Source organism: Zootoca vivipara, chromosome 11 (assembly GCF_965207765.1).
Source record: "Zootoca vivipara chromosome 11, rZooViv2.hap1.1, whole genome shotgun sequence".
NCBI classification, from domain to species: domain Eukaryota; kingdom Metazoa; phylum Chordata; class Lepidosauria; order Squamata; family Lacertidae; genus Zootoca; species Zootoca vivipara.
In genome coordinates this window covers 35,308,960-35,323,334 of record NC_142594.1, presented here as the reverse complement: position 1 = coordinate 35,323,334, position 14,375 = coordinate 35,308,960, and the positions used below count along the sequence as shown (strand labels likewise).

At 43.4% G+C, this 14,375-nt stretch overlaps 1 protein-coding gene across 2 annotated transcripts in view; it reads right to left on the bottom strand.

The window, feature by feature from the left end:
* Nucleotides 1-2,869: 2,869 nt before the first annotated feature.
* The window catches only part of LOC118092113 (macrophage mannose receptor 1-like), a 59,688-nt gene continuing 48,182 nt past the window's right edge, over nt 2,870-14,375 (bottom strand). The window contains exons 25-30 of one of the 2 annotated variants that reach the window (XM_088654098.1): nt 13,375-13,540; nt 11,757-11,912; nt 9,038-9,148; nt 6,470-6,649; nt 4,593-4,631; nt 2,870-3,402 (exon numbers count right to left, since the gene is read on the bottom strand). In XM_088654098.1, the coding sequence (XP_088510224.1) occupies nt 3,269-3,402; nt 4,593-4,631; nt 6,470-6,649; nt 9,038-9,148; nt 11,757-11,912; nt 13,375-13,540 (786 nt within the window). In that variant the 3' untranslated portion in view covers nt 2,870-3,268. The remainder of the gene's footprint in view (nt 3,403-4,592; nt 4,632-6,469; nt 6,650-9,037; nt 9,149-11,756; nt 11,913-13,374; nt 13,541-14,375) is intronic. The other variant, XM_088654099.1, reaches the window with a different exon arrangement.

The window sequence follows — 14,375 nt, the reverse complement described above, 5'->3', positions numbered from 1 at the left end:
GAATCGTAAGTTATTTGGCTCTGTCACTCCTATTGCAGTGAGTTCCTTCAGAAACTGTTAATAAATACCTTTGCCATCCAAAAGAGCACCAAGAATCGATACTAAACACATTACACTTTCATTGTGAAAGATGCATTGAGTGCATAGTCACATGCTACCTTCTTTCGACATTTGGATTCATGCTTGCTGATATGCTGACAAAATATTTATTCCAATGCTTTAGTTCCTCTTCTGGGGAAATGCTGTGGAAGGAGAAGCAGCCCTTGGTTAATTAAGCAATTTCATAGAATCATAGAATCATAGAGTTGGAAGAGACCGCAAGGGCCATCCAGTCCAACCCTCTGTCAAGCAGAAAACACCATCAAAGCATTCTTGACATATGGCTGTCAAGCCTCTGCTTAAAGACCTCCAAAGAAGGAGACTCCACCACACTCCTTGGTAGCAAATTCCACTGTCGAACAGCTCTTACTGTCAGGAAGTTCTTCCTAATGTTTAGGTGGAATCTTCTTTCTTGAAGTTTGCATCCATTGCTCCGTGTCCGCTTCTCTGGAGCAGCAGAAAACAATATTTCTCCCTCCTCCATATGACATCATTTCATATATTTGAACATGGCTATCATATCACCCCTTAACCTTCTCTTCTCCAGGCTAAACATACCCAGATCCCTAAGCCGTTCCTCATAAGGCATCGTTTCCAATTTATGGCTTTTTAAACTGTGGGGAAGCGCAGGGCTGCCCTGGCAGGGGTGTACAATGGAATGGGGGGGCGGTCCACCCCGGGTGCCACCCTGTGGAGGGGTGACAAGATGGCCCACTGCCTCCCCCCAGCTGTAGAGCAGCCGAGGGTGCATGCAGCATCTGTATGGGCTGCCGCGCATGCGCAGTCCCCATCCTGGGTGCCAGAGAGGCTTCCTCCAACACTGTGCCCTGGGTAGGAAGAAAGGGTGAGCGGAGTTGGGTGCAAGGGGTCTTGCTTTTTATTTTATTTTTTTTAAAAAAATGCTTTATGCATCTGCATCTAATTTGCCCCTTTTATTTTTTTTATTTTATTTTTTGGTATGTGGTTTTCTTTTGGTAAATCTACCAAAGCATAAAATAAAATAAAATCAGGACTAAGGGGTTTTCTCAGGATGGTGGAGGCAGTGGCGTAAGAAGCTGCTCCAGCACCCGGAGTGGCAACCCACATGCATGGTGTCGCACATAGCGCGCATGCGCAGTGTCGCTATGTATGACGCATGCACACTACTGGCAAACCGCGAGCAAGCCACGGAGCGAGGTTGAGGAGATAAATGTCCTTATTTTTATCTGGGGAATGTTGGAGGGTATGGGATTTGTATGTGAGTGGTAGTTAGCCCCTTATTTGCTAGTAGGCATGATTAGGACATATATTTCAAGAAATATATGTCACTGTTTTCAAGAATTATATTTCACAAACAGGATGTTAGGAAACCCTTTTTCAAGTAAGTTGCAACTGAAAAACAAAACTATATATCCTGTGCAGCTGAGGCCAAAGTTCAGCAAACCCCAAAACGGAAGTATTTGTCTAGAAATCTCTTCACTTAAAATGCCAGATTTGTTACAGGCGAGTAAGCAAAGAAAATGAAGAGCTGGAAATTTTACTATTAAATTTATGTCAGGCTGCAAGCTTAAGAATTCTTCCATGAATATAAACCCAGTGCTATTTTTCTAGATAAAGAGGTGCCAGAACTCACCATTAGCATCCCCCTTGTTCTCTTAGAATGGCAATGATGCCCACCTGAGAGGTGCCAGAACTGAGTTCCAGCAAGTTCTGGTTGAAGCAGCAGCAGCAGCTCTGAATAAATCCTTTTTAATTCAATGGGATTTCCTTCTAAACAAATATTGATCTATTAGAACTAAATATATATAGTTTCCCCCTTATAGGTTAAATGGCAAACAAACAATGTAAAAATTCAAGCGTTTCAGCGGAGTCAGCAGGTGTTCAGATTATCTGCCGGCTGTGTGTGAAAGCTGGGCCGCATTCATAGATACTGAAAATCACTCGCTACATATTTATCCCACCTTTTCTCCATGGACCTTCAAGGTGACATACTTGGTTCTTTTCTTTCCCATTGATCATCATAGCAACATTTTGAGATATCTCAGGCTGCAATGCAATCATTGTCCCAAGGCCACCCAGTAAACTTCATGTTTGAGTGGATATTTTTATCCCTGGCCCCCAGTAGCTTGAGCTGCAGGAGACCCTATACAAGAGGGTGAGGGAAATGAGAACACAAACGAGTAGTTCCATGCTGCTGTCACTACTGATTGTTAGAAGAAGCTGTGTGCTGTTGCTTCACATAGTTAGTAGTCATTGATTTTGCAGGTGTTTGCAGTTTCCAGATCGTTCTCAAGGGAAGACCCACAAATACTGTGTTTCAGTAATCCAGTCCAGTGTGGCGAAGCTATCCCAGCCTAGGAACATTTGCAGCTGTTGTGCTAGCTGAGGGCTGTACAAGAAGCTCAGAGTAGCCACAGACCGCGTTTCGTTGCATTTGTTGGCTGACCCCCCCCCCAGGGATGACACCCGGGGTGGCCGCACCCATCACACACCCCTTCCTACACCACTGCACAGAGAGGTACAAACAGATCTAGTTGTATAGGGAACAACATGCACACAGTTAAGTGCTGCACAGGCAGTCGCACTCTCTGCAACAGCAGCTAGGCCCCCTTTGTTAAATCTTGAGAACTGACTCTTCTGGAGGAGATTCACCCTCCTGCTATTCCTCCTTTTCATGACAAATGGGATTTTAGCTTTCCTGAAAAGGCCTTTGTGCATAAATGGCCCACTGAATTGGGGCAAGAATATATTGCAGCACCTTGGTTGCCAGAGGATAAGATTGACACGACCCTTTTTTTTTTTCCAAATTGCATAATCTTTAATCAGAATATAATCAGTACAACTTATGATCTTACTCGTACTAGATAATATGTATTCAGAGCATTCTACATCATGAGTCTCGTTGTAGAAAGTACCTCTGAATACTGCTGCTTAAGACACATAACTTCCAGCCATGGTTACTTCTTGGAAATGAATGAATTAATGGTGCAGTCCTACACCTGTCAATTCAGAAGTAAGTCTGCATAGGGGTTCAATGGGGCTTACTTCCAGGTAAATGTATACAGATAGAAGTAGTGCCTACATTTGTTAATTTCCCTCTTCATTCACCACATGTGATTCTGAGCCATTTTTTTTCCTGAAGAATTATCCCACGGTCAGAATGGAAAGAATTGTCAAAGCCTGCTATGGTTTATAGTTGTCCACTTCTTCTTCTTCTTCTGTAGAAAATACAGGCTATGATACCTGCACTGATGAGGATGAAGATAACTGGGAGAACGACTTTCAAATATTTGCCGTGTGCAGATGCAGAGACATCTTCTTGCACTGCCAATGAGAAAAAAGGTGTAGATATATACATACAAAATCCAAGACATTAAATGCTTTACACTATGATAAGAAGGATGTCTGGGTGGTGTTTACTGTACCTAAGCATAGTGTGTTGTGAACTTGCAAACCATGAACATTGCCCCTTATTTGTAGGGAGGAAATGGGATGCAGAAGACATGTGGCGTCACAACCTGAGCATGTATAGGAGCAGCTTTTATTCTACTCAAAGTAGAAACAGATTGGCCCTCTTAAAAGAAAGGGACTTGGTCAGGCTGTGAAGGAATGTAACCCCAAAGCTGTTACAATTTCTGCTGAACAATTTGCATGTGTCCAAGCAATAGTGTATCTTCCCCCAGTAGTTTCAACACTATGGCTAAAAATGACAGCATTATTCTGTGCATGTGCCCATGAAAGGGGAACCTAACCTCACTTTTCACATGCAACACTATGGAATTTTCCAATAAATCAAAATATCTCTCTCCCACTCCCCAACTCTTTCACTTTAAAGAAAGGAGGTTCAGCTGCTGATTACAGCCTGCCATTTTACTACCAAAGACACGAATAAAACCAGGGGAAGCAAGTGACAGCCCACCAAGCCAAATGGCCACCCGTTATTTGATGGTATTGGACAACACAGTCTTGTTGGGCTCAGGAGTGATGCCTTGATTAGAGAATTTGTTGTGGGCTGGATGACCCTATGGATATTTGATGAATGCTTTCAGTGCTGTTTTTGTTCTATGGGCTTGGACTTTCTAGTCATTGCTTTCTGTTCTAAAGTGATTTCTTCCTGCCATGTTACTTGCTGAAATTCAGGCGCATGACAAATGTTTTCTTATTTCAGCTGGCATTTCAAGGTAGGGTGCTGTTGTTTATAATAATGGAATTTAATTGTCTCTCCCCCGTATGTTTTGTTTAGAGTAGAAATTCTATGTACACCACTTAATATACAGAATTTCTAAGCGGCATATAAATGTATGAAATTTATATATATTTTAAAATACTGAGGCAGTGGAAGACAGGAGTGCCTGGCGTGCTCTGGTCCATGGGGTCACGAAGAGTCGGATACGACTAAACAACAGCAGCAGCAGCAGCAGCAGCAGCAGCAACAACAACATACTGACATGAGTCAGTGAGGGGGTAGTGGCAGCTATCCAAGCAGAATGACCACGTGTCATTAATAGCCTTACCTGTACTGTTTGTAGGTGCTTTTGTTGTTTCATCATTAACTGCAAAATAAAAGACATGCTTAAGGTATAATCACATACATTGTGCAAGCAACAGAACTTCCTACTCAGCCCAGTAGGGAGATGGTTATGCAAGGGAATGTTGTTGTTGTTTATCTCAAGAGTTCTGATCAGCAGGAAAGTGAACCAGTGGGAGTTTTGAGTGCAAGGAAACCTATGCAGCCTCTCTGCCAGCAGGTCTACCCCCCCCCCCAGCAAAGCGCAAGAATCCAGGTTTGGGCATTTGATGCACCAAAAGATGATTTGGCCCATTGGTCCTTCAAATGTCGTCGAACACTTAATGGTAAAGTATACTGTATTAGGGCAACTATATTTGAACAGCAACAAAAAAGCTGATTTTCAAATGTTTGATTGCCATATCCACTTGGATATTGGGCAAGGTCTATCAATATTGTAGGGAAAACTTTTATATTTTTCAGGCTTTGGCCCTTGACATATCACATCATGAAAATAACTTAGCAATGTATGCTAGACAGGGCTCTTGTTTTCAGACATGCTTCTTCCTAACTTTGAAGTTTCAATCCAACACATTACTATTTAAAAATGAGAACCATTTGAAATGTTTATTGCATTCATGGCTTAAACAAGCCATCTTTGTGTTTCTCTACAAATGATTTAGAAACTCCCATCACTTTGGAACCTAAGTCTTGCTGCCTGTCTTTTCTTCCTGATGTATGGAAAAGCACATGAATCTGGCCTTTGAAGTGTTTGTTAGTAAACCATTTTTAACCAGCCAAATGTGTGGCATAGCTGTCAACTTTTCCCTTTTCTTGCGAGGAATCCTATTCAGAATAAGGGAATTTCCCTTTAAAAAAGGGAAAACTTGACAGTTATGTTGTGGTCTCTTTCTATGCTAAGGGAAGTAGGGAACTTTGGAAGCAACCTAGAAGAGGATATTTTAAAGGTATAACAACCTACATTTCAATGCTTTACTTCGCTGCATATTTTGTGATTTTAAATCTCTGCTTTGGTGAGAGACACCAAAGAGTACTTACCTCAAACCTGGATCTTAAGCATCCAGGGAACTCTTTCTCTTATACCTAGTGTTTTTCCTTTAACCAAAATACAAAATACCAACAATTTCTACTAGAAAAGGAATGACTGACAGTTTGGAAAGAATGCTAAGAACTTGCTAGTAAGCATAGCAGGGGGTGGAAGGTTGTTAAACTGCTGAGGTAGGGAAAATTCTGTTTTGTAGAATCACAGAAACACCTTCCTTTGAGAGCTTTCTGAAGAAGGAAGCAGATAAAGAGATAAGGATAAACTTCTAGTACAGTGGTACCTCGTTTAACAAACTTAATCCATTCTGGAAGTCCGTTCTTAAACTGAAACCATTCTTAAACCAAGGCAGGCTTTCCCTAATGAGGCCTCCAGCTGCCGGTGCCCTTCCACCATTCGGATTCCGTTCTTAGACCGAGGCAAAGTTCTCAAACCGGGACATTATTTCTGGTTTTGCGGAGTCTTTAAACTGAATCGTTCCTAAACTGGACTAAAATAAAAAAAATCATTCCAGCAGCACCTTAGAGACCAACTCATTGGTATGAGCTTTCGTGTGCTTGTACACTTCTTGGTCTCTAAGGTGCTACTGGAAGGATTTTTATTTTATTTTATTTTCTACTACAGCAGACCAACATGGCTACCTACCTGTAACTTAAACCGGACTGTTCTTAAACCGAGGTACCACTGTACAATTAATCAAGCAAGAGAGCAGTTGGACAAGATCACCTTAAGACACTAATTGCAGTTCTATACAACTCAATATTCCCCTATTGTATCAGAATTATTGCTAAAATGTAGTTTAATAATAATCTATGACTTACTTTTGGGCGTTTTACATATAAATGGCATAGATTGGCGGCAGCCCGTATCCAACCATTTCCCATCATCGCTGTTCATGGCAATGCATTTCTGATCATGAAAAGCTTGAGGATTGAATCCAGGCCCTTCACCTCTCCAATTGACAAAACCCACTTGAGTTTTATCTTTCCACATCCATTCTCCTAATTATAAAAATATATGAATAACATAATGACTGAAAGGAGAAGAGTAGCACCATGACTGTAAGACATACTATATGGAAACGTGTCTTAAAATTACAGTGATCCTTTTTCCTCTTAACCTTTTTCAGTTTGGAGATTATGCAAGCTACTGCCATTATCATATCAGAACACTGAATACACTAACTATAAGGGGGGAGTGCCTCTGATTTCTGACAGCACGTACCCCCCCTCCCCATATTTAATACTATTTTGGATGGTTCTCTGCAGTGTTCTTTTTGGTATAAAGAAAGGAGGGTATGGTGCCATAGGTGCCAGCAGAAAATGCCTGCAAATGATATATAAAAAAATGAAATAAGTGACAGACCGGGTCCTCCCTTAAAGAGGGCACGTGTTGCGGTGAGACCTGGCAACCAAACCCTTGTGTTGTGGGTGGGTACGATTGGTCAGCCACAACACCCTATTGGTAGGTCCCTTGATGCTGGGTTCATTCTGACCAATGGGGACGCTAGCCAAAATGGAGCAAGGGACCTATATATGCCATGCACGTGACTGAGCTTTCACTCTTGGTCAGTGCATCGGAACACCCACCCACCTCTCCCTATATTTAGGGCTTGACCTTGCTATGCCGTCATGTGTCACCTGTTATTGGGACAGGGGCACGGCAGGAATTTTCCCCACTTGGCTGATTGGCTGGTGCCATTTTGGTTTCGCCTGCCGCATAGCAAATCGCCACAACTTGTAAGGTTGTGGATAGGCTCTGGTTCAGGTGATAGGGATGGGGGAATGCTCTCGCCATCCCTATGCGAAAGGGGTATTCCGTTAAAGGAATCCAGGGACTCAATGGACTCAACCCTGCGACCCAGAAGAACGAACAGTGCTTTAGTTCCCAGAAAACAAGCCTGGGGCAAATATGCTGGAAATGGGGGTGAAAAAGAGAGCTGTGATTTTTAGGCTCAAATCCATTTCAATCAGGGTTTAGGTCTGGTTTGGGCACAGAAACTGCTTTGGTCGTCTTGTATGATGACTTTTGTCAAGAGAGAGGGAAACATGTCCTTGTTAATTCTCCTTGACCTCTCAGCAGCTTTCGATATTGTGGCCATTCTATCCTTCTGGAGTGGCTGTACAAGTTAGGGGTAGATGGCACTGTGTTGAGGTGGTATCGTCCCTACTTGGATGGTCATTCCTAGAGGGTGATGCTTGGGGAGTGCTTTTTAGCCTGGTGGGAAAAAGTGACATTTCAGTCCGCTATCTTGATTCAAAATAGCGCCTGCCATTCCAACATCAATGGAAACTGTCACCCCGACCTCAGGAACCCTCATGCGAAGTTTGGCAATGATATCTTGAGAGATGCCTGAACCTACGGAGAAGAAAAGGACAGGCCACTTCCCAAAGTAATTATAAATTTTATATTCCCAATATCCCTAGTGGGACATCTGGGATGGAACTTCAAGTAATGGCAGAGCCATAAATCAAGTTGAAAGAGATGTGGTATGGGGCAGGGCTTGATTATTTGAAAGCATAGTCAGGGGTCAGCAAACATTTTCCACAGGTGGCCAGTCCACTGTCCCTCAGACCTTGTGGGGGGCCGGACTATATTTTTTGGGGGAACCCCCCCCACGACTCTCCCCTCCCTTCTCCACAGCACCGGATGAGCCCCGGTGGCTGCTTACCTGTGCCTTGCAAGCGGCAGGGGCTGGCGGGGTGGGGGTGGGGGCAGGATGATGAGCGGCATGAAAGGGCTGGCTCCGGAGAGGGGCTGCTTAAAATGGCACTCAGCTCAACAGAGGCCAGCCCCCTTCCTCCTCTAGGCAGGGTTGGGAGAAGCCAGGAGGAGGGAGGGAGGAGGCACCGCCACGGTGTGTGTGAGGGAGTGGGGGAATGGCACAGCCCGAACGATCAGAATCCCCACACCGATCCATGCGGCGACCATCCGCGAGCCGGATCCAGAAGGCAATTGGACCAACCCCTTAGTTTGCTAACCCATGGCATAGATCAGGCATCCCCAAACTTCAGCCCTCCAGGTGTTTTGGACTACAATTCCCATCTTCCCCAACCACTGGTCCTGTTACCTAGGGATCATGGGAGTTGTAGGCTAAAACATCTGGAGGACCGCAGTTTGGGGATGCCTGGCATAGATGCTTCCTATACTACTGTTTACCACCTAGTTGATGAATACTCAGATAATGGGTGAGCTTTCTCCTTTTTCCTGAATGCTTCCCAAGAAAATGCAAGCAACATTCACTTACAACTGACAGCTTTTGCTGCTGAGCTCTTTTATGTCCAAACTCCCCCTTCCAAATGAAACATGTGCCATAGTTGAGGACACTTTTGAATAAATGCAGATAATACATTTATTATATATATAAATATTGAGTGTTAAACAATTACCATCTATATTTTTGAACAATCCAATCCAAAATTCTTTATGATCGAACAGCCGAGTGTATTCCAACAAAAAATCCAGTTCAGCTGAATCTTCTATTGAAGCCAAGGTGCCACCTAGGAAATATACCACAGAATTAAAGTAAACTCATTAAAAAGCTATCTTCCCCTTGAAAAAGACTGCCTAACAAGATATGACCAAGGACTCACTGCTCACTGTCCAGCACTGGCAGCAATATGAAGTTCTGAATACTTTAGAGAAAATACCGGTATATATATATCTTTCAAATGCTTGTGACTGCTATTCTATTGCATATTTTTATTGAAGAAGGATCATTGTAACCTACCCATTTGTAGAAAATAATAATTAACAATTAAAGAAAATCACTTAATCAAACATCCAATAGAAATGTCATTTTTACAAATCAGATGGTTCACAAAAATCCTGTGCTCTGGTACTGAAAACGTTTTTCACTCTATTTCTAAGTGCACATAAAAGGGGGGGGAATCACCTCAGTTCTCTGGAAGAGAAAGATAATACCCTTTTCAAAGTATTTATATTAATGGGGTGCCAATGTGACTTTGATGTCATGTTTGCTGAGTAGGAGGAACTCAGATTAATCCATCCATTCTTATATCAAATAGAATTTGTTGTGATGTGATCGATCAGTTTGAAACAGGATGCAAGTTTTCTTCGGAGAGATATAGCAGCAGCAGCACAAAGAGTAGTATATTCAGCAATATGAACTGGTAGCGATGGATGGATGGATGAATGAATGAATGAATGCAACAGGACGATGATTGGCTGAGGTTCCATTTAGAACTGACACAGCCTAGTTTAAAACATCTGCACGGGTAGCCCTTTCATTTCTAGACGCAATTCAAGGCGCTCCCATTTGTGTTAAAAACCCTAAAGGGCACAGGCCTCAAGTATCTGAGACTGATCCCTTCACTCTAAATGCTCCCTGATTGCCTTCTTGGTAATTCCACTGGACTTGCAAGTGCAAGGAATGGCAGCCCAACAGAGAACAGGCCTATGGCCCTAAGTTGTGAAATTCTCTTTCCACAGAGATATGTCCTCTTGCACCTTCATTTTATCACTTCTGCCATATGATGGTGTCCCTCTTCCCCCTGGCCTTGCACACCTGAGATATGTAATTCTCAGGACTGGTTTTAACTTTGTACTGTTTTAACCTGAACTGAGAAGTTATGCTGAAGGACAGGTAAGACCTCCAACATATGACAACAAGAATTGACAGTCAACACCTCCACTGGCGAGGTTTCTCTCTAACAGCATTTTATTTCTTTCCCAAACCTCATATAATGATCTTCTTACCACATGGTCTGTAAAACCTTTATGGACTTTTGTTTTATCATACCAGAGGTAAGCATGCCAACCAAATCTGTTGTCATAACCTTCTAAATCTAACAGATCTGTGTTTTCCAGTGTTATCCATTCTCTTAACCAACAGAGACAGGATGCTTCATAATTATCTTCAAATCTGCCATGGAGAATCCACCTCTTTCTTTTCTATCAACCAATAATTTAAATTTTATTCTTGGTTTTTTCCCGTCAGACAAATCTAGACAGAATTTTCTGCCATTCTTTGAATTGTCCTGTCCCTTTAATTATAGGAATTGTTTGAAATAGGAATAACATCTTGGGCAACACATTCATCTTAATTGCAGCTATTCTTCCAAGGAACGACAACTTCATTCTATTCCATGTTTCCAGATTTTTCTTTACCTCTTTCCACACTGGTTCATAATTATCATTGAACAAGTTAATATTCTTTGCTGTCATCCATATTCCTAAATATTGTACTTTTTTGCCACCATGATTCCCAACAGAGAACAGGCCTATGGCCCTAAGTTGTGAAATTCTCTTTCCACAGAGATATGGCCTCTTGCACCTTCATTTTATCACTTCTGCCATATGATGGTGCCCCTTTCCCCCCTGGCTTTGCACCCCTGATATATGTAATTCTCAGGAATGGTTTTAACTTTGTACTGTTTTAACCTGACCTGAGAACTTATGCTGAAGGACAGGTAAGACCTCCAACATATGACAACAAGAATTGAATGGTGCCACACTGGCAGAACAATGCCAGGTTTGACAGGGCCCTCTGCAGCTCTTGCCGGTCAGTTCTTGGCAACAGTGATGTCCCTTGGGAGGCACGGTGAGGTGGCAAAGGCCCTGTCCAGGGCAGTGAAGGCAGAGATGATGAAGACTCCTTCCCAGGTAGGGCCAACTCTGCTTGCTTGAGCTCTCCTCTGCTTTCCTTTCGCCCCCTGGCCCAAAGCAAGTGCACCCCCAGTGCCAAAAAGCCAGTGTAGCAGGAAAGCACAACTTAAATTCTTCCATGGGGCTTCTGTGCCCCAGTGGAGCAACATTCTATCTGGGCCCAGGGGCATTATGGAGGAATCAAAAGATGAGCCACAGCAACATGGTTTTTGGGCTGCACCAACAATGCTTTGGGATTGGGCAAGGAGAGGAAGACTGGCTGGTGTCCAGGGAATTCAGGCCATCAGCGAATGGTTGTTGGCGCTGATCCCTGATCCCAGGCCTGTACCGCATGTTCTTCTCAATATTATTTTGATAATAAAACTTCTTCTTATTGGATTGTGCCAGAAAGAAAGAATTTCCTGCGTGCCATGGGCTGTACCATTTTTCTCCCTACCATTCTCATTTGTAAAACAAATCATTTTTCAAAATGACACTCACCAAAATAAGAACATCTGAAGGCCGCTTGCCACCAAAGTTCCCTATCAGGGTAGAATTTATAGCAATGAGCCCGAAAAGGAACCCAAGCTCTACCGTCTTCCATTGGTGGAGGAGGGCATCTTCCTGGGAGCTGTGGTGCCTCGGTTGGGAATGCACCTGTTATAAAACAAGTGGTTTTCTTTTCTTTTCTTTTTTTAAAAAAGGCATCTTAGAAACCCAGGAATACAAGGGGAGTGCTTAAGATCCAGACAAATCTTGAGTCATGAGGCAAAGCACAATACCTCTTTGGCTTATAAAAGCTGGCATGGGATCTGTACAAGCCAAACATTTAAACAAACTGCTGCAGACAGGTGCCTGCTGAAAGCAAAATGAATTAATGCCTTTAGGGTACCAGATGATAGGAGAAGGGAGAACAAACACCAGAGGGAAGTGGGGACAAGAAGGGGAGCTCTGTTGTGATTGACAGATCAAGCTTTTAATCAGAGGGAATCATTTTACCTAGAAAGTCAACCCCAAAATCTAAATACTTATTTTTATTTCTTTAATTAAAAACATATAATTCCACAACATAGAGGAACTAAAGAAACAAAGAAGAAAATACAATGGAAGAGAATTTGAAAATAAATACACAGACAAAGACACAGACACAGACACAGACACAGACACAGACACAGACACAGACACACACACACACACACACACACACACACACAAATTTAGGTTGTTTTAGCTGCAATCCCTGGCAATAATAATAATAATAATAATAATAATAATAATAATAATAATAATGGAAGTTCACCTGGTGCCTTCATTATATACCTTTAGGCACCAGGTAAAAACATTCCTTTTTTAACTAGGGCTTTAGTTGACCTGAGTGACATCCTATATATCCTTTTAAAATGTGGCTCTTTTGGGGGGTGTCATTGGGTTATTGTTTTTATTTTTATTTTATACTAGCTGGCCCTGCCACGCGTTGCTGTGGCTAATCCCTGTGACTGCCACCACCCTGTGTCGATCCATGATGTATCACACCCCCTCTTCCTCCCACCCCCTGGGTCATCCCTCTGACTGGCCCCACTGTGTCCTGACCTATCCCGTCCCCTCCTCCCCCCAATCCCCACCCAGGCGAGTCAGTACCTCCATTTGGCCTAGTCTGTAAAGGCTTCGGCATAGTATGTAAACAGCAGCTGAGGTGCTGTTGAGAGGGAAGGTTCTATAGGTGTAGTACCAGTGTAGCCGCCGCTAGAGGGCACTGGTTTGCAACCTGGTTCTTTTCCCAGCATGCACTTTCGGTGGGCGAGCAGGACCAGCCCCTGCGGAGCCAGCGCAAACCGGCTGTGAGGAGAACCGCCTTGAGCATGGTAAGGACGGGCCTTCAGGTTTGCTGCCCCGGGTGGCCAAGCAGCTAGCTACGCCGCTGAATGTGGTTACCCTCGTTCTGGATGAAAGTGATTTCTATGTTCAGAATTGTGTACTCCAAAATCAGAATTAACTGTTTTATTAAGATCCTATCTGATCAGTGTCTAGAGTACAGTTCTGAACTCTGTGTTGAAATGGAGACCTTATTGGAATTAGAGTGCTATGCCCCACATTAAAAGAGAGAGGTTCCTTTGCTTACCATGATGCTGCTCACAGATAAATAAGTATGTTTCATTGCAAGTTCCTGTTTTCCAATGACCCTCAAGGTCCATGAAGACACAGGCTATTTTCTGCTTTGGCTCTTCAGGTGCCCAATTAGTGTACATCAGTCTCCGGTTGTTTATCCATGTGTAGCGCTCACCATTCTAATGCACATTGGAACAACACATGCTGGTTGTAGTTTATTTCCCATAACATGAGCTCCACATCATCTTCACCCGCCCTCTTCCATTTTATTTACAGAAACACAATCAGGTGATGAATTCTGGGTACTGCTATAGCTATGGCAACTGAAGACATCCCTGTGCTGTTTAATATCTATTGGAAAAACTCTTGGGAGATGTCATCTGGAGATCTGAAGCATGGTGTCATTGGTATGCTGATGGCACATAACTCTATCCTCTCCAACTGAATCTGGAGAGGCCAGGAAGGTTTTCGGCAGGGGTCTGGAAGCAGTGAAAGGCTAGATCAGGCATAGGCAACCTTGGCTCTCCAGATGTTTTGGAAGGACAACTCCCATGATCCCTGACCACTGGCCCTGTTAGCTAGGGATCATGGGAGTTGTAGTTCCAAAACCCCTGGAGAAAGGCTGCCCATGCCTGGGTTAGATGGATGCTAGTCGGCCAGCTGTATTTGTTCCTGAACTGAGATAGTTGGGCCTTACTTGTCCATGTTCTGGCGCCTCTCACCTGAGCTACTCCAAAGTGCATTATGTAGGTCTTGCCTTGAAGATGACCCAGAGCAGGCATCCCCAAACTGTGGCCCTCCAGATGTTTTGGCCTACAACCCCCATGAACCCTAGCTAACAGGACCAGTGGTCGGGGAAGATGGAAATTGTAGCCCAAAACATCTGGAGGGCCGAAGTTTGGGGATGTGTGACCCAGAGGATACAACTACTGCAGAACACAGCTGGATTGGTAATGTGACCCTGTGTCACCAATTATTGAGAAATAGCTTAGACTAGCATATGCTCTGACTCTT